Below are 24,878 nucleotides of genomic sequence, written 5' to 3' on the forward strand. Positions count from 1 at the left end.
GTCAAAGAGATGCAAAACCACCACAAAGAGACTCAAACTGACTACAAAGAGACGGAAAGCGACCACAAAGAGACACAAAACGACCACAAGGTGACCTAAAACCAACACAAAGAGACACACACCGACTACAAAGAGACACAAAGCGATCACAAAGAGCCTCAAACTAACTACAAAGAGATGTAAACTGACTACAAAGAGACTCAAAACGATCACAAAGAGACTCAAACTGACTACAAAGAGATAGAAAACTGACTACAGAGACACAAAACAATCACAAAGAGCCTCAAACTAACTACAAAGAGATGCAAACTGACTACAAAGAGACTCAAAGTGACTACAAAGAGATGCAAACTGACTACAAAGAGACTCAAAGTGACTACAAAGAGATGCAAACTGACTACAAAGAGACACAAACCAACTACAAAGAGACACAAAACGATCACAAAGAGACTCAAACTGACTACAAAGAGACTCAAAGTGACTACAAAGAGATGTAAAGCAACCACGAAGAGATGCAAAGCGACCACAAAGAGATGCAAACTGACTACAAAGAGACTCAAACTGACTATAAAGAGATGCAAAGCGACCACAAAGAGATGCAAAATGACTACAAATGACACTTTCACATGTCAGTGTCCAGGGGCCCATTGTTTCAGAATCCGTCCACGGCTGTTATTTGGAGTTACAAATAGCAGCTATTTACTGATATTATTTCACATTAGAATATTCAAAGTTGTTTATTTGGCATTCATTTATTTATTCATTTACTTTTGATTAAGTCCCCGTCCACTCAAAAACGTGTTTTGATTCTTGTCACTTCACTGTGACGTCTGAGCGTGTATAATGATGCATGAGTTTGTTTTCACATTCATCTGCTGAAGGAGGAAAGCTTCTCCGAGCTCACCTTAAATCTCAGCGTAACACCTGGACGCATCTGCAGGATTTATTGCATCACAACCAGTTTGGAGCCTATGGTGGTCCAGTAAGTTTCAGACTGGACCACCATAGGCTCCTCGAAGCCTCCGGGTCACAAACACTGAGAATGGACTTTTCAGTGAAGGAGACATCTTGTGTCCAGCAGTTAAAACCTCTGAAACCTCTGATCAGTATTTGCATATTCATAGATTCTGGACTTGTCAGTGAGGGAGAAGGAGGAGATGTAATTTTTAGTAAGTAGTATTATATATCTTTAAGATCTTTAAGTTTATCTTGCAGATACTTCTGTACCTTTATTTTAAGTGCGGACTTTTACATGTAATAAAGTATTTTTACAGTGTGGTATGACCAGTTAAAGACATGAGTAGGCTACTTCTTCCACCACTGGAAACATGAAGTTTCCCCCTCCTCGGGTCATGAGGCCCAAAAGCGTCTAACTGCTCCTTTAAGGTCTGAAAGTGTCCTTTTTGTTCGGCTAAACTCCTCCTTCCCTCCTCTTTGTGCCTCCTCTGCAAACAAATGGCATCAACCTGTTGTGCCTGGTCCAGGATCAGTTCAGCTAGCTGCTCTCGTGCAGCGCAACCAGAGGAGCGTGCTTGCTAAACTGACCTGAGATCTGTGAGGATCCCCAGCCCTCCTCCCCCTTCCCCTTCAGTGCATCCAGCCCCGCAGTCTTTTCCTTCCACTCCACTTCAGAAACACCAACCAGTCTGTCCGTTTCCCACGCCTCCACACCGCAAGCCTCCAGAAAACGTCTTGAATCAGCAAAGATTGTAATATGCGGAAACGGACTACTTTAAATCGCCGTTAGTGCGTGGGGGAGGAATTATGCACGTTTCAAAGTGGACTAACGTTAACGATGGAGGAATTAAATCAAAAAGGGCCTCTACTTTTTCCACTGGAGTAACCGCACGGAAGGGGACGTAAACTTTTCAGTCGGTGCGAACGGACTCGGTGTTATAATGTCAGCGGTACTGGTTTGGTTATGAGTGGTTCTTATGATAATTTTTTAACCATTTGGAGCATTTACTGTCAATGCGCCGCTTTTTTTGGGGGGGACTTTCTTGGTGGAAACGCGCTCGCGGAGGACTTCCACACCTCAGGAGTTCGACGCCAGAAACTGACGCGTCAGTGAACGCCGCAGGTAGCTAGCTAACGTTAGCTTGTTAGCTAATTTTTTTTTAAGCTAGTTTTCAAACAATCACTCAAATTAACGTTAGCGCTGGTTGTGATGCGTTTGGCACACAGCTAACGTTATACATATTTTCTTAAGGGTTTTCCAGTCTTGTGGGTTGTTTTGTTTTTGTTTGTTTTTTTTAAACTAACTGTAAGTTAGCCATCAACTCGGTCTAAACTCAACCTTTAATGTTAGTTAGCTGTTGCAGCTAACGTCCGAACATGCCGCAGCTAAACGGGGGAGACGGAGACGACTTGGGAGCAAATGATGAACTGATTGCGTTTAAAGACGAAGGGGAACAGGAGGAGAAGAGGAATGCGTCTGCTGAACGGGACCTGGACGATGTCAAGTCCTCTCTGGTCAACGAGTCCGAGACTAACAGCAGCTCGGACTCAGAGGTGAGTTAACTGGGGGCCAGTTGTTGTTGTTGTTGTTGTTGTTATCAACTTTCCCATCGTCTGGTAGATCCACAGTAGAAGTTGCTTGTGTGTGTGTTTTTTCCACAAGCTCCACGGTGCTCGTCTGTCTTTGTTTACGTTTCTGTGTGTGGTTTCTGTGCAGGCAGACAGACGCCCCAAGCCCAGTCCAGATTTGGAGAGCAGGGCCAGACAGAGCCAGCTGTTTGAAGAAGGTAATGAAGGCACTCTTTATCTATTTGCATTGTGTGGGAATCCTCACAGTGCTTGGCAGCTTTTGCCTTGAAGTTATGTGTCTCATTAATGTCTCAGTATACATGTAAAGAGTTAAAGCGATTTAGTATTAAGCTGGATTTATACTTAATGGCTGTACTGCTGTAGGTTTTTATTTATAATTCAGTGTAATTTATTGTACGTGATCATGCCATGTCCTACTTTAATTACATTCCTTTGTGATATAAAGCGCATACATATATGGCTGGAGACATCCAGGTAGCTTCTATTTCTCCTTATCTCACTACCAAATAGGAGACTGCTGCCAGGCAATTGCTGTGTTTACTTTCTTTTACTTACTGTGATAGAAAGCTGCAATCACAGTTTGTTTGTTTGTTTAGATCCCCATTAGGTACTCTTCCTTGTAGTCCTCATAATGTATTTACAATACTTTCAATAAAAATTAAAATACACATAACATCTGACCTCAATACAAACTAACTCTCTAATGACAAACACTGAGACAAAACATCACAATAGGACAAAAGATAGCTCTACGTAATTATATCACCTCTGAAGTAATTAATAAAGTAACATTCATCCCCTAACCACAAATAAAGCGAATTAGATAGCATCAGTATCACATCTGTAGGAGCAAAACCAGTTCTATATTTGGCTACTCAATTTCAAAATGCCAAGAACCGGGTACCCATTAAAAAAAATCGAATTTCAATTCTGCTTATCGGTTCCAAATCCTATAAACCTTCATTACTGCGAACAAAGTCTACATAACTGCAAGGATGTGGCTATCTGCCAGGACCTGTCCACGTCATGCATCGACGCAACAGCGTGTCGATTTTGTTTAGATACGAGCGTGCATGGCTAACGTCACAACAGTGATGGAAGATGGACCGCGGGTGCGTCATCAGCCAGGGATACTACAGCATCCACAAGAAAATGTATGTACTGACTGTGGAGCATACGTTTTTATTGTATGTATTTACTTTGTTAATGTTCAGTTAAAAAGACTTTACTTATTTTAATGAAATGATAAAAGTCAAATGCTCAAATTTTTGTTATTTAAACATTTGACCTCATCTAATTTATTTATTTATTTTTACCATATTAGAATTGAAACTTGGAATCGATAAGAACTAGAATCGATAAGCAGAATGGGAATCGATAAAATTCAAATGATAACCAACCCTACCTGCCTTATATCTACATCGTATCTGCTCAGGTTAAACCACAGTGGCTGGCCCAACTGGCTTGATAGGCAACTTCACGTGAATGCCATGGTCCACTCTGTAGTCCAACCACCATCACTGTATAACTCGTTCCACTAGTCATATCAGTAGCCACTATTTAGCAGCCCCTCTGTTGTGAGAGGCGTTTCTTAAATTATTATCAAATAAAGGAACATGGTATCAAAAATAATTTGTGTGTGAGTGTAAGAGCGCAGCCAAGTCTACAGGGTCATCAGGCGGGCACCCTCTCAATAACTGGAACCACCAGTTTACCTGCACCCACACACTCAACACAGCCCGTCGTTATATTCACTTTTGTCTACAATATCACCAGCTAACAGCGTGCTAACCAACGAATAATCACCCTGCGCTAACTCATCTTAGCAAGCAACATCATACACTCCTACACTAGCATGCCTACTGAGCCATCAAATTAACCAAACAACCTGTTAAAGTAACTAGCACTCTAAGCTAACTAGCATACTGCCTGAGACACCAACTAGACCAAACAACAAACAGCATGTTTAAGCCAACTATCATGCTAAGCTAACCAGCATACTGCCCGAGACACCAACTAGACCAAACAACAAACAGCATGTTTAAGCCAACTATCGTGCTAAGCTAACTAGCATGCTGCCTGAGCCACCATATAACGGAACGATCTTCTACAGCTGCCCCACCTTGGCAATCAACAGTTCTTCTGTCTAACACCATTAGCCAACAACATGCTGGTCCAGGCTAACTAGCATGTAGCCATCTAGCCACCTGCAGCATGCTGCTCCATCCACCAAACGAACCAGCCAAGCCTCTTTAGCTACCTCATCCTAGCAAGCAACACACCATACACATCTGTCTATAGCATCACGAGTTAACATTGTAAGTTCTGCACTCACCTTTCTTCTAACCCGCAGCCATTCAGTGGAACTGGCTGCAGTGTCTGCCATGTTTTCCACAAAACAAAGCAAGAAGTAATGCGCCCTGTTCTTTAGCGAGCAGAAGTTTTGCAGTGGAAATTGCTTCATTAGATGTATGTTCCTGAAAATCAGCCTCTCTGCAATGTCCATAATGTTGTTGTCACTATCGACAATCACTGTAGGCACCAGAAACTTGTGGGAGAAAACATAATCTACTTTCATAAAGTTGGGGGACTTGTAAGATATATTAATAAAAAGGTCAATATCGGTGCAGCGGAGGCAGAGATAACCTCACTTTTAGGTCCTCGTATGAGTTAAAAAAAAGACTGGATCCTTTAATTAAATTCCGCCATCTTTCAAACTCCCCAGTTTATAATGCAGGTTATCAGTCAATTTGTTTTGGTCTCAACTCATGATTGAAAATAACCCAGATGATGTTATCAGGGTTTCTCAGACTTGACAAAGCTCCCTTCAGACCCACAGAAGACATTACACAACTGTTTTCATAAGCTGAGTTCTCTCCACGATGAGAGAACTGATCTTTATGTGTAAAATCCGTTGGAGTGAGCCTTTGTGTGAGTGCTGCACACTAATGTCGAACTTGTTTCTCAGTGCTGAGGAGACGGCAGGATGGAGGTCTCTTCCAGCCCTCTCCGTATGTTGGATATCCCTTCTTCATGATCCCAGACCTCGGGAACCTCTGTAGTCCCTACCTCACCAACGGAGCTCTCACACCAAGTGCCAGGACGGTAAGACGGCAGACACACACTCACAAAGGTTACTGTGGCTATAGCAGAGCGTCTACACCCAGGTTTGTTGGCCCTGTGGTTTCCTCTATCTTTATTTGTCACTGCACCGCCCGGCCCCAAAGTCGTCAGTTGCCTATGCAGACTTTGGCTGATTGGCTGGTGAAGCTGCACCGCTGTGGCTGGGGAAGAAGTTTATGAGACGCTGACGTCATGTAAATGAACTCGTTCACAGGTGAAACTTAAACCCTGACTCGCCCAGAACACGGCAACAGGTTCTAGCTGCTTCACATTGTGGGGATATTGTTTTGCAAATTGAGACCTGGATACCACTGACTCACCATTGTTCTGAAAGCGGTCTTTTGTGCACTTGCATTTGATTTGGGGTGTGTGTGTGTGTGTGTGTTTGCATATTGTGTGTGTGAGAGAGTGAGCTGCCAGCGGCCTGTTATGATAAGGTGGTTTGTGATGGTACAGGGTGAGACAGGCCTGGACACAGTCTCGTGGAAGTTGCCTCCCTGCAGCAGGAATAGGAATGAGCTCTCATCATGGCTGGTGCTGTGCAGCAGATTAGCTGCTTTAGCTGGCTGTTGCACAGCAGGATTGACAGTGTGTTGCCCAATTTCCCAGTCCCTAGAGCTTTATGGAAGCTCATCTTGGATTATAGGGATACTTTTTGATGGTTTAATACATTAACACTCATGGCAACTAATCTAAAAATTGCCCCGTTGGCACAGGGGCATTTTTAAGGAATTAAAGAGTAGTTTAAGGAAAATATTGCAGAGGACTGTTGAGAAGGCATGACCTCAAGCACAAGGAGGCTGTTTGAGCAGTTCTCTGTCTGTTTTTTTGTAGAGGAGTGTGGTCTGCAGTGTGGTGTGCAGTTAAAACAACAGCTTCTTCTATGGAATGAAGCAAGTACAGTACCAGCAGAGTGCTGGTAGCAGGGCCGTAGCTAACGCTGAAGACGCTGAGGTCATGTCCTCAGTACTTTTTACACTTAGACGTACACATGGTTAGTAGGCTGATTCCGGTATTTCTAGGCTCAAAATGTTCACATTTGACTACTACTTTTAGGCCTCCAAACTTTTATTCCTGGCGGTATGGAGAAGGCTTTAAACTCACCATTTAGATGTTCATGTTGGGAATAAAAATGTACATAAAGTAAATAAACAGGATAATAAGTAAGACGTGAAAAATCCAAGTAATTAAACTAGTCCTGTTTTTAGTTTCTGGTTGAGGGGTGTGTGGGCCCGTCAGTATTTCTAAACTCTTGGCTACTACTGAAATGTGTCACACGGAGTACAGGACACTGACCTTGACTGTCTGGTTATGTTTACTTTTTCTTTCATCCGATATTTACTGATTTAAATCATAATTTTGCCAGTTTTTGAACGCATTTTGTTTTGGTTCTTGTGTTTAGAGAACATTTGACAAATAGATTTTATTAAATAGATGTAGAATGTAGAAATACATACTTCTATTTCTCAAAGTAAAGGTATCAAAAACAGTATTAGGTTTGGTACATGGTATCAAAACATTTCAGGCGATACCGAGCCTTAACCCTGAATAGTTTTTTAGGGCTTAATACATTTTATTGAGCTCAGAGGCAAAAATAAGAGAGGTTTCTAGCATTTTGATTGCACAGTGACACAGGTTTGGGATTTCTTTTCCTTCTCTGGTTTGTTTTGAAAGTCTTTCCTCTGTGGATTTATCCCAGACGCACATGTAGGCTAAACACACAGCCAAACCGAGTCACACAAACACCTGCATTCCTCAGCTTTGTAATGCTCCCCCCCCCCCCTTGTTAGTGGGCCATTGTTGTCATTAGCAGAGTCTGAATGGTCTTAATGCATGGCTCCACAGGGGGATCGTTACACCTCATTATACCTAACACACTGCCCGTGGCTTCTCCCCACACACACACATTTCCACTGTGGCTGACTGATTGCTTGTTTGTGCTCAGACTGCATGTTGCCTTGAGACAACACACTTATGCCTTCTCTTCCTCTGCATTGGTTCCCCCCTCGCATTTATCTTTACACAATGAAGAGCTTGTGTACTTTTCAGCCTTCTCAGTAAGAGAGTTAGATGTGTTTATAAGAGACAGAGGAGGAGATGCGCCTGCCAGTCTGAAGGCAAGTCAAGCTAAACAAGCTATCGTTAGTTGGACGCTACCTGAACCATAATACAGGCTGTTTACTGTACTCATGTACGCAGGCAGGAAGCAGAAGGCAGCGTGTAGACAACCTGTCTGCTTACTCTGCCATCCTCTACTAACCTCCCCCACCTACTTCCAGTCTGCTCCTCACCTCTGTCTCTACTCTTTAAGGGCAGATTCAGACCAAATTACACAGCCGCACAACCCCGAGGCTAATCGCTCCAACGCCTGATTTGGTCTGAATACGACCTAACTGGTCCAGCAGTGCTACGATGCACGCCACAAAGTGTAAAGAGGAAGACCTGGTTGGCTCAGAGGCAGGGTGGGAAATTAACTTTTTAAAATGTGAACATCTACCAGCCACGGATAGATAAATGTTTTAAATTCACCAGCCACTCAATAAATAGGGGTGGGCGATATGGCCAAAATCTTCTATCATGGTATATGTAATTTTATATCACGGTAACGGTATCTATCACGATACAGACGGTGTAGTTCCTCATTCGTCCAGGAGTGTCCCATCGTAGAAAAGGTTTCAGTCGTAGCCATCCGGACACTGTTTTCAGAATCAAGACGTTTCGGCTCCGGAAGTCATTCTCAATTGTGAAAATGGTCTGAGAACTCAGAAATTTAAGCTACTCTGTGTTACTTAAGCCCCGCCCTCAGGAAGGAGTCTACCTGAGTTTCTGCTGTTTAACCTGCCTAGTTTCACCTGAAACGGACCTTTATCACGATACAGTGATTGTTCTGTAAATTCCATTAAGAAATGGTTTAAAATTACTAAAATACCGTACTTCATCACATTTGATTATTTTCTTTTATTTGGAACTTCCAAACAAACAAAAACTTCCTCGCATTTTTCAAAATAAATTACAAAAATACATTTCTTTGTTTTTCCTGCTGTACCAAAAACGTACCGAACCGTGACCCTAAAAACAAGGTACATATTCATTTCAAAATGGAAGCTTTACCATGTCCACGCTACAGAAGTCGCACCCCTTTTTTGTAACAAGTTATGTCGCCTGCTCTGTATTTACAGTTTAACTCTCCTCCTCCATGTTTTCTTGTCACTCTTCTTTTGCAGCGGTTGACAAACCAGCCGAGAGGTGCATTATCGCCACCAACTGTCGCTCTCACGTCACATGTGAACGTGGTAAGCAGTCCTGCTGCCCAAATCACGTTACCGTCCGAGGCAGCTGGGTTGGCGAAATCACGAGAGCATCCAGCCCTGATTTGCTACGTAGCCTGCCCCGAATATATAGCAGTGACACTCGGGGGTTAGCCTGACATCGCCAGAACCAATTTGTAAATGCGAATTAGTGCGCTCCCGCGGTGGAAACGGTATTGCCAAATCTCTACCAGTGGACATATTTCTACCGTTGCACGGTATATACCGTCATATCACCCAACCGTAATAGTAAATCATTATTTTGTGTCTGTATGTGGCTGGTACTAATTTCCAACCCTGCTCAGAGGTTTGCTGACTTTTCAAATCGTCATGCATACACACACACACACACACACACACCCACACACCAACCTTCATACCAGTGTCACACCTGAGCAGCAGTGAATGGCAGGAAGAGGACTGAGGAGAGATAAGCTACCTGGTATGTGTTGATCATACTGGAGAAGGCAGGCGTCTTGCTTAATTTTCACTCTCTGTTAAAAGGTTTATGTTGACAAAGCTGATGACCACCTGTGTCTTTGTGTGTGTGTGTGTGTGTGTGTGTGTGTGTGTGTGTGTGTGTGTGTGTGTGTGTGAATGTGGCTGTGGCTGTGGCTGTGCTTGTTTAGTTAAAGTTGGTCCCTTTCAGCAGGCTGAACAATCCCAGAATTCCTCTGTTTACTCGACATTGTCTCCAAAGTCTTAAAATACCAAGAGGATGACCTGTCTAAAACAACAACCTCACGCTCCCTATATACATGCAAACATAAACACACACACACACACACATTAAAACTCTGGCTCTCCATCGTAACAAAGCCTAAGCACATGCTGCAAAGTTATGTCTTCACCTCTTTCCATATGTTTATCTGTTAGCAGGATATCTATAAAAGCTGTGAATGGTTTTTGCATGAGGCTGTGTTGAGAGGTTGGTCATGGGGCGAGATGAACTGATGAACTTCTCATACCAATTCAGGCATTAAGTGTTGCTTCTTCTTCTTCTAAAAAAAAAAAAAAGCCAAATAAATTCATGTCAACACCATCAAACTATGTGTACATATTAGCAGCTGTTAGAAGAGGCAAACAGTGCATTATCGGGCCGGTCAGACATTATGGAGGCTGCAGAGAGCTACAGGGATGGATCAGTTCAATAAGTTGAAAATGCTATGAAATCACAACAACGCTTTTTGGTTTCTTAAGTAAACGAGTGATCAATTAACAACTATACATGTTGTTTTCCCAATGTTAAGATTGTGGACAGTATTAACCACCATTTATTTCTGGTTCTGAGCTAAGGTCCAGAATGCAACACAAGCAGCTGCAAAACAACATTGCAGCGTAATGTTTCCAATATAATTGCTCAGTCAGACTTTTCAATCGTTTAGGTTTCAACTGCAGTTTCACGCAACCTTAACTGATCAGAGTATGTTATTATATACTGTATGTCAATTTGTCTAAAAATCCTAGCATCCCAGCCCATTGAGAGATCATTATCAGTTCAGATATAACCACTCAGTTTTTCCAAAACTTGTTTGTAGTAAGACCAGCATTGATTAAAGATGAGAAAACTCCCGTATATGTACACCTGATGAAGGCCGAACAGACCGAAACATCATAAATAAATATTCCAGCAGTAATAATAATAATAATAATAATAATAATAATGGATTACATTTGTATAGTGCTGTATCGTGAATACTCAAAGCGCTTCAGAGTGAAGGAGGGAAACTCACCTCAACCACCACCAATAAGTTGCACCCACCTGGGTGATGCACGGCAGCCATTTTGCGCCAGAACGCTCACCACACATCAGCTTGGGGGGGCATCTCATCTCCTACAGCACAGCGTCCCTGTACTGGGATTTTTTAAAATTATTATTATTAGGACCAGGTGGAAGACTGCCTCCTACTGGCCCACCAACACCACTTCCAGCAGCAACTTAGTTTTCCCAGGAGGTCTCCCATCCCAGTACTAGCCAAGCCCACACCTGCTTATCTTCAGTCACTCAGCAGAAACAGGTTACATGTTGGTATGGCAGCGAGACAGTCTGCAGGAGTTTTCTAAAACAAAAAACTACTTCTCAAATGTGAGGAGAGAGCTTGCCAGATAACTCAATAGTGAAAATAATTGTTAGTTGCAGCCCCACAGCAATCAATGGCCCCGTGTTAGCTTACATGAAAATGATCCCAATTAGTGCTACGCAGTGAGGTGTACAGATTCTAAATGTGAGCAAAGGTGCCGAATCAGTACTCTGTATTGGCTGCGTTTTGGTATCTGAACCAGTATTGGGAGAAAAAAAGTTGGCTTAAAGCAGCTTATATGTGCTGAAAATAGGAACCATAATTGATCAGCAGAGCTGGAATCAGAATCAGAAGGGATTAAGCTCTGAACTATGCACAGCCCTATTTCTTAGTTTTATTAATATCAAACTCATATATATTCTCAGAAGTGTAGATTTTGTGGGCTGAAAGCTTCCGTTCTAATTCATTATCCCGTTTCTCAGCTTTTTCACATCTTCGTGGTGTTGTTCTGTATTGGCTTTATCCGCAGCATCAACAGGAGCATCAGGCACAGGAAGCTATTATTATAATTAGAATAAACCAATCCTTCATTTTTGTACTCTCTGGCTGACACTCCTTAAAATACAAATTCATCAGTTCTAAAGCACTAAGTGTTTTGATAAATTACTCTTTTTACGCGCGAAGCTTTTATTGCACTTTCAGTAACGAGATTTTACTCGACAAATCGGCGGGTGTTCATCTCGGCGAGTTTTTAAATCACGATGGTAGAGGGCTCGGTGGTCGATGACTGTCCGCCACAGACGATGGCATCTTCGTCCGTCGGCCCAACGCTACCGCAGTGTTTCGTAAACAGCAGTAGGCCTAATAACTTTCCCCTCTAGTCACACAGTGACTTTATGCTTCCCTCAGTGATAGACTCTGATTGTGCAGGGATATGTGTGTGTGTGTGTGTGTGTGTGTGTGTGTGTGTGAGAGACTGTGTACATTGATTTTCCTGGTATTTCCAACAGCTGGATCCAGTTAGCGCTCTCAGCCAGAGCTTCCTCAGGCCTCTGAATGGGGGACGGGATGAGTTGCTGTGTGTGTATTTCTACTGGGTTTTTGTGTGTGTGTGTGTGTGTGTGTGTGTGTGTGTGTGTGTGTGTGTGTGTGCACTGCTGTGCTTGTGTGTGTGTCCAGGCAGGGGTTAGTAAATGTCATGGGGTTTTATACAGCAGTACGGGGAGGTGTGCACATGCGTGTTTGCATGGCCGTCTGAAGCAAAATAAGATGAGCTGGAGATAAGAGTAATTATAGGGACGTGATGGCTGCTTGCTTCCTTGTTGTGCTGACTGGAAACATTTATTGTGTCCCTGTTGAGCATTCAGTGCATTTATACGTACTTAAGAAGAGGACCAGCAAGTAAACAATCCAGTTTCAATCTTTTACGAAAAATCGGTGTTGCAAATGTTTTATGAGGAAGGAAATCCATTTTTTAGGCCTCGAGTAATACACACAATGCGTTTTTGTGAGTACACTGAATGTAAACATAAACTTTGTTTGTTTACAAGAAAACTCCACAGGGGAGCTTCAAGTAACTGGGTTACAGTTTGCTTTCTGCAGAAACTTGATTTCTTACATGTTGTGTGTGTGAGAAACGTTTGCTGTAATCAGGTTAGGGAATCAGAGATTTCTCCAGCTAGATTTCTCCTGGAAAAAGCAGATTTCTGGTCCATGTTTACATGTAACCAGGTTTTTAATTAGCTTTTTTTACATGTGACTTCAGACAGGCAAGGTATCACTGTGACAGGAAAGATCATTTACACACAGCGATTGTTGTGTATGTTCACAATAAGAAAATTCGGAAGTCAGGCTAAAACTGAAACTGACCCTAAGTAGCCACTATAAGGCAAATTAATGCTTAACATTTGAATATTTGTAAAATTTAGACACATTTGCGCTGTAAGGAAAAGGTGTGGACTCGCACTATAAAGTGTCTCTTATTGCATCGCCAGCCGCCTGAAAAAAAGAAAATATCAGGAAGCAGCGTCTTGAACCCCAAATACACTTTAACGCTCAGTATGTAGTTTCTGCTGTTAAGGGTCTCGCACATCAAAACAATAACAAAAGTTGTAAAAACACTGTAACCTCCATTTCCCATAATGCAAACTCAACAGCGTCTTTCGTTAAGTCCTCCCTGCCCCACATCTTTTCAAACGCCATGCCCCCAGGCTTTCTGTTAAAGTCTCCAAGCCCAAGGTGAGATAACCCTGATGACATCACTATGACATCATCAGGGTTAGTTTCTCAGACTTTGGAAATCTCCTCCAGAGCCACAGGAGACATTATGCAGTTGTTTTCATTGGCTGAGTCGTACTTTCCTCGACAAGTAAACTGACCTTTATGTGTAAAATCGGTGGAGCAGACTCCACTTATTGCTTTACCGTATGCAGGTATTAAAGTCTATTTATTATCACCCTTCTAAGTAGGACAAGATTAGTGTACTAAAGGATAGTGATTAATGAAAACGTTCATAAACATGCGTCACTTGGAAGTCAGGAGGAGATTTTAGAGCCACTGTCTCCTCCTTTGGATTCTGTCCTCTTGTTTAGGGTCAAAGGTCCCAGTTGTGAGTCTGTTGACGTCACTAACAGTTGAATGAGCACCAAAGGCCTCTTTTTTTTTTTCTGTGGGGCTCTGTATGTGTCCGTCTGTGTGTGGGGTAAGACGTGGGGGGGCGGTCTCCCAGTTTCAGACCACTCGGTCAACAGTGGGACCCCAGTGGTTTGGGGGCTGGTGGGGTGTATGTGTGTTGGGAATGGGGGTGGGGCGAAGGCAAACCTTTTGGACTCTGTTCTTTGTCTAACGCGAGACCCAGAGAGAGAGACCCCACACTGTCTGAGCAAGCAAACATAATGGTGTTCATTATGATTTCCGTTTGACCTTCAGCACAACAGAGCTCTTGTCCATAACTTCTTTTTCTCCTGTGCGAGTCGCGCCTGCTCATATAAGTGTGTCGGTTGACCGAACAGCAGAAAGAACGTAAACATGGGGGAGATGAACAACGCTGAACTGCGTTATCTCACCTGTTATCAAAGGTAGTGATGTGTGGCTCAGCAGTTACTACAACATCCTGCACACTCAGATGCTCACACGCAAAATGCAGCAAGACTAAAACATGATTGAAACATTATTTTTAGGACATCGTGTGCAAGATAGTTGAGAAGAATAATAAAAAGCCTGCGCCACTGTCACTGTTATGCATATTCAGAAAATACAGTTTATCCCACACAGCCATGGGCTGTCAGCTTCGACTAATAGAGCACGGACGTCCACTTCAAAATTAAGTTTCAGCACAGATGGAGCAGAAAAGTCTTGTCACTGATCCATCTGCTCCTAATGTTTGGCATGGTAGGTAGGGGCCGTGGATTCACCTCGTAACCAGATGATACCACGTCAACAAACACAAACAGAGAGCGCACATCGGCCTTTTTTTTTCAGTTTTCCCCTCTTGTTGATGCCACGACAGTCCCATAAACTGCAGCAGGCTCATATATAGTCACTATTGCTGCTACATTGATATTGTTTTTGCTCTCTACCGGACTATTTATTTATACATATACTGCATCATTTGCACTCCAGTACTATGTACTGAATACTGCAATAACTCATCTACTGCACTGTTAACTATTTCCATAAATTGCACTACTTTATATTCATTGCTCTGCTGTTCTGCCCAGTCCAATTCATTATTGTACATATCCATCAGTATACTTCTGTTTATAGTAATGCCATCTGTATATAATGTCCATAGCACCACTTGTAAAATATTTTCATAATACTGCTCTATCCTGCATTCATGCTCACACTTTATATCCTGCACTTGCTTATTGCACTTCTGGTTGGACCTAAACTGCATTTCGTTGCCTTGTACTCGTACATGTGGAATGACAATAAAGTTTAATCTAATCTAATCTGTTCACGTCGCAGACTCAAGAATGTAGCAGCTATCACCTACGTTGCTTTTTGACTAAAAGTGACCTTTTTGTGCACGTTGTTTATAACTGGATTTTCACAACGTAGACGTTTCACACGCAAAAACACATTCAGACTAATCAAATTATTTTCAATACATCTCCCACCCCTAACCTGACGTTTGTTAAAGGGCACTGCATTTATACTATTCAGTATTACAAATTGAAGTTGCACTTAAAAGGATAGGTTCACAATTCTTCCAGGCTGTCTTAAAACAACAGTCAGGAGCCCATATGAACGCTGAAATACAGATGGGTGTGTTAGCATGGAGTCTGGCCACCACGAGCTTCAGAACAGCTTCAGTGCTCCTTGCCAAGTCTGTGCAGCTGTATTTGAGGGATGAACACCGTTCCTCCACAAGATGTTCCCTCATTTATATAAACCACCTTTTTATTTAATCAGGTAATGTCATTGAGGTCAAGATCTCGTTTGCAAGTGAGACTCGAGTACAGCCGATAGATGTTTCTCCACTCTTTTATTCAGGTTTTTCCTTTTAATTTGTCCCCCGTCTGTAGGTTTCGCTTGCTAACAGTTCATATGAGTTCGACTGTTTGTTTTAGACAAATTAAAGTTAGTTAGTTAACTTTTTAGGACCAAATGTTTCCATTTTCTAACCGTCCATACACTGCAGCTCAACAAAGAAACTCAGTGCTGCTGAAGCCTCACGTTCACTTCAGATAAACTTTGTAATGCATTTCTGCACAGAACGAGGACTGTGGGTTTTGTCCCCCATCACTTACATTGAAAGGACATTCAGAAGACTGTTGTTTCAAGACTGCCTTGAAAAACCGTGAGCATTTTAACAGACCAAGTTATGAAAGAGTCGGTACTCGTAATCTACTTCTTCCTGTCACACAAGCCGATAAACACTATAACTCACAGTCTCCTAAATCCAGTACTGTGTGTGAAAATGTATTCTGTGCCAGTTCAGAGTAAAAACAATGTGTTTTAAATGCGTAGAAGATGACTTTTGGTTTGTGTTTGTGTGTGTGTGTGTGTGTGTGTGTGTGTGTGTTATGGCTGGGTAACCGTCCCTCTCTCTCTCTCTCCACAGTACCTGCCGTTTCAGTGGCCTCTCCTCGACGTCCCAGGAAGAGCATCTATCAGAGACTCTGCTACTCCGACACACCTGGTGAGACCTGGTTAACCACACACACACACACACACACACACACAACCATCGTCACTGTTTGGGGAGGACAAAGTGCAGAAGACAGTAGGTTTAGTAGCATCTGACATACAAAATCTGCATCTTTTGGGAGACCAGTATAATGCACGCAGTAGGCTTGCATATCATGATATAAGTTGAGCTTTAAAGGTTCACTTAAATTTAAAATTCCCTAGTAGTAGATTCAGAACCTGAAAATCTATTTAAATAAATAAATATTTATGTATAAATCCTTATTAATGCCCCTGTATGAAGGGCTTATATCTCGGGTCAGTCAAGTTGGTTACTTTGAATACCTAATTTTGGCCGAGCGTATCTGCACCATATCTATTTGCCTCAAAGGCATTCGAGAGAAACACCTTAGCAACAAACCGTAACAAGGTCAGCCTTTTTTCAGCCAACAAGCTCTTGTACCTGTTTTACTGGATGGTGATGCTTCAGGTCTTAAACTTAGTTTGAGGTATGTCCGTCTGTTTGCACAGATTTTCGGCTAGTTAATAGTGTGCCTCACCTTTCTGTTTCACGTTAAGTAGCCCTGCCCCGTTTGGGACTGTCTCATGCACTTTGTGGCCAAATGAGGCTTTAACTAGCCAAAATCTCTGCACACCACCGCCGTCTTGTTGTTAGCCACAGCAGCTCTTTATGTTTCAGGTCGTTGTGACTGTTACTCCTAAGTTTCCTCCTGAAGAAGCTCTCATCTCCCTCGTCTTTCTGGCGACATCATGTGGCGTGTTTGAGCCAACCCCCGCTGTGGTTATTTTGGGAAGTGGGCTGTCTGTTCTTAAAGGACTGCTGGTTGTCAAGCAGTGCAACTTACTAACTACTATTTAAAAATGACTAATTTGCTTATCGAGGAAATTAAGGCTGCAACAAAATTTCAAAAAGCCCTAGTTCACATTCAGATAGTTTGTTTTTCCCATCAAACAGTCTAAAACCCAAAGACATTTAGTTTAAAATCACACACGACAAAGAAAACTAGCAAATACTCACATTTCAGAAGCTGGAACCAGTGAAATTTTGGCATTTTTGCTTTTATAAAATGACTGAAAATCATAATTAAAAAAAAAAAAAAATTTAAATGAAAGATTGAATTGATTATCAAAATATTTATTGTGTAGATCGACTCATCAGTTAATTGTTTCAGCTACAGAGGAAATATTTCTGTCTTGATCAGTGTTAATATTGTTCGTGTCACTCATTGGCTTTTACAGATAAATACAAAAACATTTATCGAATGGACGGCCGTCACGTTGTTCTTGTTTAATATCTTCCGGATACTCACGTGTTGAGTTATGTATTGGTGAAGGAGAAGAACAAACTACATTATTTACATTCTGCAAAGAATCTGCAGCTTCTTTGCCTCCAAAGTGCTATAAATAGTTCTACTGCAGTCTGCGTCTTATCATTTCAGCATATGTGTGTGTGTGACCGCAACACACAAAAAGAGCATGAAAGGCCATCATACCTAACATATCAGTGTGTATATGTCACAACTGACCTCCAACCCCCGACTACAGTCCTACTAACAAGAAACCGGGTTTCACATGAAATCAGAGAACGTGTTCAAATGCACAGCAGTAGCCTGGTTACTGGTGCTAATCTGCGTATCCAGTAATCAGATTTCTCTCTGACCCTTGACCTTAATTTGGAAGCATTTCTTACTGATTTGAACTGTTTTCATGATGAAAAACGCTGCTTCCTAATGAAACAAATTTCAGCTGTGGAAACTGATATATTTAGACTTATAGAGCAGCGGTTGTTGCGGGTTGCTAGGTGACCAACAAGAAAAGAAAAACAAAGTTAGGTCACACAAAATTAGGTTTATTTTTTTGTCATTTTTCTCCAGTCCTTGCCTTCTTGAGGGGAAAAAAAAAACTAGTTCTGGCCTCTTAAATGCGTTCAAATTAAACAGTTTGTTTGAGCTCGGTCACAGCCAGCCACTGCTTGCATTAAGGGCCACAAGCCAAAAAGGTTTGGAACCACAGTTTTAAATTCTACCTCATGTTAGTTTCAGTCGGACTAAAGGTGGAATTATCTTAGATGTATAATGATCTTTCCTTTCATCCTGTCACGGTGATACTGAAGTCTTTGCCCTGCACATGCTCGCATGTAAAAGGCCGATTAGAAACCTGGCTTCATGTAAGGAAACGCGGGAGAAATCTAAATCAGGTTTCTCTAATCCCCTACCCTGCTTACAGAAACCAGGTTTCGACTTATAGCCGGTTTCTTACTCGCAGGTGAACACGCTGAAAGGTAGCTCATGCTCTCTGTAGACATCAGTGCTCACTCTCTAGCTTTAGCGTCAGCACTGAACAAGAGCTTTGATTCCCAGCGTGAGCTCAACCCATCCTTCCTTACAGTTAACATGTTTTGATATAGATAATTAGTGGGCGTTGGCTAACTTTATCACTGTCATGGATAACAAAACAGCACTGCACTGAGCGATAAACGTCTCTTGACTTCTGCAATGAACCGTAGTGAATGTTATCACATGATGACTTTTCATCAAACTGGCGCTTCCTGGAATATTTTTACTTCCTTAAAAAAAAAAAAGTTCGTTTTCAGTGGTGACTTTACTGTTTGTTCCAGAAGTAGGTGTCAATAAAATTTGCCTTTTTTAAAACTATCCCACCCCTACTTTATATTACACCTGCCTTTGTTTCCTGAACAAGCATTTCTTTGGTTAGAATGATTATTAGTTTTGCTGCAGCATCATATTTCAACAAGAAGTTAATCATATTTAAGGAGACACTATTTCATGCCCCTTTTTAAAGCAGAGGTTGTCCCTTCTGGGGGGGAAGCAGCACAAAATAAAATGACAGTCTGTTTCCCATCTGTCCGTCACTAAAACACTACTACTTCCTTGCTACAAGTAACTAAATACAGAAGATACCGAGAACAGCAGCTCTTCAGTCACGCTGCTTTTCTTAGATCAGATGCGGAAGATTAGTTTCTTCGACAACGACTCCAAATATTGCTGTCAGTAAAGATGGGTCTTGATCCGACACAAGATAAATTAAATGTTATTGCCTTTGCAACTCTGGTTGTCAATAGAAAGCTGTAATACCATCCACCTATACTCACTGGGGGGGGAAAGGGATCTAATGCAGTATTTAGCAATTAGAGAAAGTTAGATCCACTCTGACGAGACCTACTGATACATTTTCATAAAGCCATCGAGCGTACTCTTGTCTGGATGTCAATGACAATATATCTGTCGCAAAGAGTAATTCTTGAAAAAGGTGTAATGTATTTAATTTTTTTTTTTACTTTATATTCCTGAAAAGGTGTGTTGCTAGGTGGGAGGCTGGAGGGCGGAGGGGTCTGTCCTTGTTATTGTTGAGACGTCCCTCATATCATTTTTTTTCTTCTTGGACTGCTCACTGCTTTCATTCAAACAGTTATTATAACCAAATGAGGGGAAACTATGACACCTGGTGGACAGATGACACCACTGCATCTTCAGTAATCACCTGTTCTGTGTGTGTGTGTGTGTGTGTGTGTGTGTGTGTGTGTGTGTGTGTGTGTGTGTGTGTGTGTGTGTGTGTGTGTGTCTCTCCAGTCTAACAATGTGCCGGTGGTGCAGCACCCTCACATGACCCACCTCCATCCACTGCTGTCCTACAGCCCAGAGGCCTTCTCCCCTCAGAGGGCCTCTCCGGGCTTCTCTCCTGACACAGGTAAGCAGCGTCGTCTCACCTCTCCTCCAGTGAAATCCTTAAAAACACTAATTTGACCTCAAAACACAAACACCACTGTATTCCGCCGTGCACTACCGTTTACGCCCGAACAGCTACGAGCTACGTCATAAATGTTTCTGAGCGCACATCAGAGCGAACGCGCTGGATATAACTCTTCCCTGTGCTGCTGTCCGTGCAGCAGGTATGTCGAGGACCCCTCATGCGGCCTGCTACCCCGTCTCTCCTGGAGGCATGGCTCAGATCCCGCACCCTCTTGGATGGCTGTGAGTAAAACACACGTACTGTAAATGTAAAACACGCAGCTGTTTTCATCTTTACGTGACTGTTGGAAAAGAAGGCAGGACATTTGAACGGTCGGTCTTTGTCTTTATCTCTGCAGGCAGGGACAGTCCATGTATCCCATCGCAGGGGGGTTCACTCCTGCTGCTCTCGCTATGAATGCTTCCATGTCAAGGTAAGTGTTTTTATTTTTTAAAGGCAAGCAGACTGTTCGTAACCTTGGTGTCATTTTTGATACGGATCTTTAGTTCGGTCCGAGAACGTTGTCCAGTCGTGCTTTTTTGTTTTGTTTTTTCAGCGCAAGAAGTCGTACTCGTCTCCTGTTGATTTTATAAAGTTGTACATCGTTTTTACCGGCCACAAATATTGTCATGCACTTTTTCACCACTGACTCAAACGGGTGCAGAACGCCGCTGCCTGAATTATAACTGAACACGTCACCCCTCTGCTGCCCGTCAGGTTTTGTATTTTACTCCTCTGATTACTTTTAGGCTTTAAATGGCCTTTCTCCAAAATATTTCGCCGATCTGTTGACTGGTTACGTGCCCGTTGAGACCAGGCAGGCCACGTAACGTTCTCTAAAACATTCTCTCGTGTAAAAGCGTCTGTGAATACTCAGTATGCTTCATGTTACTTCGGATTTTATAGGCCGTACATTTTTTACTAAATTCTCACAATATCATAACTTTTTGTCCCGTAAAATTTCAACTTTATTCTTATAATATTACAACTTTATTCACAAAACATTATGACTTTGTTCTCGTAAATTTTCAACTGTCTGAATATTACAACTTTTTTTTTTATCATAAATTTTCAACGTTATTCTCAAAATATTACAACTTGATGCTGAGAATAGTACAACTCTATTCTCAAAATATTGTGACAATTTCTTGTAAATTTATTATCTAAATATTACTTTTTTCTCAACTTTATTCTTTAAATATTATGACTCGTGTCGATTAATCTGCTTATTATTTCCACAATTAAACCGTAATTAAAATAATTTTCATGATTTTAGCTCTATAATTTTATTGTTACATTTAGTTTTCATTTGCTTTTATTGCTTGCTTCTTTTCCTTTCCCTGTAAAGCACTTTGCCAAGAAAAGGGCTATAAAAATAAAGTTTATTACTAATTGTATTATATTCTGGCCAGCTTTGGTGAATATGTAGTTTACTTTATCGTGGCTCATCATTTGATGTGTGTGGTTGGCAGCCTGGTGTCGAGCGGCTTCTCTCCACGTTTGGTGCCGACCCCCCAGTCGTCCATCCCCCACCACGCCATCGTCCCCTCAGGAGTCAAGCAGGAGCCTGGATGCAGCAGCCAGCCTGGGTAACACAATCTAAATGACTTAACTCCTCTGTTCATTACATTTAATGATACCTTTTGATGCATGGCCTCAGAAATAAATAGCTGTCGTTTGATTTCAAGTATGTGTTTGTCTGCCAAGATGCCTGCATGAATATTATAATGAATTTAACCCACGTTTGTGTTATTCTGCTCATCTTACTGTGTCTGTAATGTGCTGTTATTCTGTATTTTCCTTTGTCCCTGTAGAAAGTCGATGCCTGACGCCCAGCAGGAGAAAGAAGAGGAGAGGAAGCCTCATATAAAGAAGCCACTTAATGCTTTCATGTTGTACATGAGGGAGGAGAGGCCCCAAGTGGTCGCTCAGTGCAAAGTTAAAGAGAGCGCTACCATCAACCAAATACTGGGACAGAGGGTTAGTGTGTAACTTGTGTATGGACGTGTGTGTGTGTAACTGTTTTTAAGAATAACGTAATATTTCGAGAAAAAAGTCAAAGATTTGTGATCAAAAAAGTCATAATATTTCTGGTAAGACGGTGTAATTTTTGAGAATTAAGTTGAAAATTTGCCAGAAAAAAGTCGTAATATTTCAAGGATAAAGCCGAAAATGATCAAGAAAAAAGTAATAATATTTATACAATAAAGTCCAAATATTTTGAGAAAATATACGCGAAAACTGTCACAATATTTTGATCATAAAGTCATATTATTTCAAGGAAAAAGTTTTTGGAAATAGTCGTAATATTTCAATAATAAAGTCTAAGATTTAAGAAGATTTAAGGAAAAAAAAGACATTCCGAGTAAAAAGTTGTAATTTTCGAGAATTAAGTGAAAAATTAATAAGAAGTTGCAACGTTTCAAAACTTTATCCTCGAAACCTCAGATTTCCCCCCTGAACTGTAATACTGTTGTACACATGCACTGTGCGCTTTGCAGAAACTGCAAGTGATCTGTGCGCAAATTTATGCGTCTGATATGTTGTTGTGCTTGTGTTTTGCGTGCGTGTGTGTGTGTGTGTGTGTGTGTGTGTGTGTGCGCTAACTGACAGTGTGATGTTTTCTGTCCACAGTGGCATTCTTTGTCCAAAGAGGAACAGGCCAAATATTACGAACTGGCTCGCAAAGAGAGACTCCTCCACTCCAAACTGTACCCGGGCTGGTCGGCCAGAGACAACTACGTGAGTGCAGCTGCTCACATCCGACTCAGACTGCTGCATGTTGACATGCAGCTTACATGATACACACACGTTTACATTCAGAGTGACTTTCACCATCCTGAAGATACCTTTATCTCTGACGGTGTTCACGAATAAACGTCCGACGCTCCTTTTAACTGCAGAACTTGCCTGAGAATGATTTTAGGTTTTCTTCAGTATCAAAGTAGTCCAGTGAGAGCTGTCGGTATATCTGCTAACGGCTCATTTGGCATACTTTTAATGGTGCCAATTTGCCTAAATGAACATCCGACTCAGACTGCTGCATGTTGACATCACTGCTGGTGAAACCCAGTCAGCACAAAGAGTCTGGTTTTCAGCTGATTAAATGTGTTTGTTTTTGTTTAGGGGAAAAAGAAGAAGAGAAAGAGGGCTAAGAGTGAAACTCAGCTTGAAGGTAAGACGATGCTGCTATGAATCAGAGAGCCTCTTTGATAAATATTGGACTCGATTTAGTTTGCAGGTCATAGCAATCCCTCGAGTCTCCGGGAGAAGTGGCTTTGGATACTAATGTGTAGTTAGTAGGATACATTTCATTGTTGGTTTCAGTCTTTTTTATGGGAAAAATATAAAATATTACCAGACTTACCTTTTTAAAAGTGGCTAAAATGTCCCCACCAGACTTCATCTCCTTTCCATCCAGCTTTTTTATGCACAAATTGAAAATGCGCATAAAACAGGTGAATGGAAACGCACCTGGTGACGGCCGAACGGAGGTCGGAGTCTGTGTGGTCTGAGCGCTTCGGCAGTGCTTTTGTGCCGCTCGTGTCTCGCTTTGGATTCTCAGTAAGAGCGTCTAAAGTGCAAACTGATCGGTATAGTTGTGTTTGTTTCTCAGTTCCTGCACCTGAAGAGGACTTCCCCCCGCAGCTGAAGAGACCTCGTGTGCCACCCGAGGAGACGCCTCACACGCACACTCCGCTCACACAGACTGCGCACACACACCCCCGCTCCCACCTGACACATCCGCACCCCAGCTCCCACCTGACGCACACACACCTGTCCCAGTCCAGCCCCGCCTCCTCCCTGGACTCCCCGGCGACGCCGACCACCGCGCTGGCCTCGCCCGCCGCTCCGGCTCCGACACACACCGAGCACACACACTCCTCCTACAGCCACGGCGGGCACACATCGCCCTACGCCGAGCAGCTGCAGCCGCTGTCCCTCACGACCAAACCTCACAGGACCCCCCACCCCCTGAGCCGAAACACTGTCACTCCAGGACCCTCCACGCCGTCGTCCTCCTGCGACACCCCCATCTCCTCACCCCACATGGCTTCTTCTAGGTGTTCACCCCCTCCTCCTCCTCCTCCTCCTCTGCTCTCTCAGCCCTTCCTCGTCCCGCCTCCTACCTCCGCTAACCAATCAGCAGCGAGCTCCCACGGTGCCTTAACTCAGTCGCAGCCATTCTCACTCAGAAGAACCAATCAGCTGTGAGGAGCTGCGTGCTGTTTTTTACTTTGTGAATTCAAGAAATCAAATAAAAAAAAAAAAACAATGAAATCACATACACACAATTCAACATGATTTGTACCTCTTTTTTAACGCTGTAAATAAGCTTTCTTTTTTAAACTTTTTTATAGATGTATCACATTTTATATTAGTATGAAAAGGACATAATTGGTCAATATTTGACTGCATCTCTAACTTTATGAAACGGTTTATTTTTTGGTCACTTTTTCTAATTACTTTTTATGAATGATCAACTTCTTGTATTTGAAAGCGAGGTGTGACACGGGGGTTTGTTTAAAAAAAAAATGCTTTTTTTTTCTCCACCTGGTAGTATTGAGTGTAAATCTATTTTCTGGTTCCTCTTATGTGTTAATAAATATTCACTGAGTTCTGACATGCTGCCTGTGTGATCTTGAGAGTTGGTGTTTTTCTCAGAGCTGGAAAGCTGAAGGTCTTTCGAGCATTAGAGAAGCTTTGACAGAGATACTGTCTGAGGTGAAAACAACAGGAAGTTAGTTATTGTATTTTGTCCTGCTCACCAACACAGTCGGCAGTTGGAGATCATGGATGGGATTAAGGTACTTTAAAACACTTGATTACTGCAATTTACCTAAAAACGTTATTCTTGCAGTCATTACTCAGTCAAATCTGAACACAGACACGATACACACACGTTTACTTCAGAGTGACTTTTAAAGACGCTCCTTTTAACTGCAGAACTTGCCTGAGAATCATCATGATTTTA

The 24,878-nt window shown here is 42.2% G+C and overlaps 1 protein-coding gene across 3 annotated transcripts; it reads left to right on the top strand.

Moving 5' to 3' along the window:
• Positions 1 to 1,577: 1,577 nt before the first annotated feature.
• On the top strand, positions 1,578 to 24,527 carry LOC122865509 (transcription factor 7-like 1-B). 3 transcript variants are annotated; one of them, XM_044174032.1, is made up of 13 exons: positions 1,583 to 2,080; positions 2,309 to 2,511; positions 2,675 to 2,744; positions 5,516 to 5,652; positions 16,068 to 16,145; positions 19,744 to 19,861; positions 20,061 to 20,145; positions 20,262 to 20,336; positions 21,376 to 21,492; positions 21,718 to 21,883; positions 22,538 to 22,645; positions 23,030 to 23,078; positions 23,520 to 24,527. In XM_044174032.1, the coding sequence occupies exons 2-13, from the start codon at positions 2,335 to 2,337 to the stop codon at positions 24,116 to 24,118; spliced, it is 1,779 nt and encodes a 592-aa protein (XP_044029967.1). In that variant the 5' UTR covers positions 1,583 to 2,080; positions 2,309 to 2,334; the 3' UTR covers positions 24,119 to 24,527. The 3 variants fall into 3 exon arrangements, with proteins under 3 accessions (XP_044029970.1, XP_044029969.1, XP_044029967.1); XM_044174035.1 differs by having other exon boundaries at positions 1,578 to 2,511; positions 20,064 to 20,145; XM_044174034.1 differs by having other exon boundaries at positions 1,582 to 2,511.
• The last annotated feature ends 351 nt before the right edge of the window (positions 24,528 to 24,878 follow it).

Source organism: Siniperca chuatsi, linkage group LG18 (genome assembly GCF_020085105.1).
Source record: "Siniperca chuatsi isolate FFG_IHB_CAS linkage group LG18, ASM2008510v1, whole genome shotgun sequence".
Taxonomy (NCBI): Eukaryota; Metazoa; Chordata; class Actinopteri; order Centrarchiformes; family Sinipercidae; genus Siniperca; species Siniperca chuatsi.

Bases quoted from the DNA above. Each gene is read 5' to 3' on its own strand.
- LOC122865509 (XM_044174034.1), top strand. From the start codon at position 2,335: ATGCCGCAGCTAAACGGGGGAGACGGAGACGACTTGGGAGCAAATGAT. The intron at 2,745-5,515 runs GTAATGAAGGCA...CTTGTTTCTCAG, and splicing joins GAGCCAGCTGTTTGAAGAAG to TGCTGAGGAGACGGCAGGAT. The intron at 20,337-21,375 runs GTAAGTGTTTTT...TGTGGTTGGCAG, and splicing joins ATGAATGCTTCCATGTCAAG to CCTGGTGTCGAGCGGCTTCT.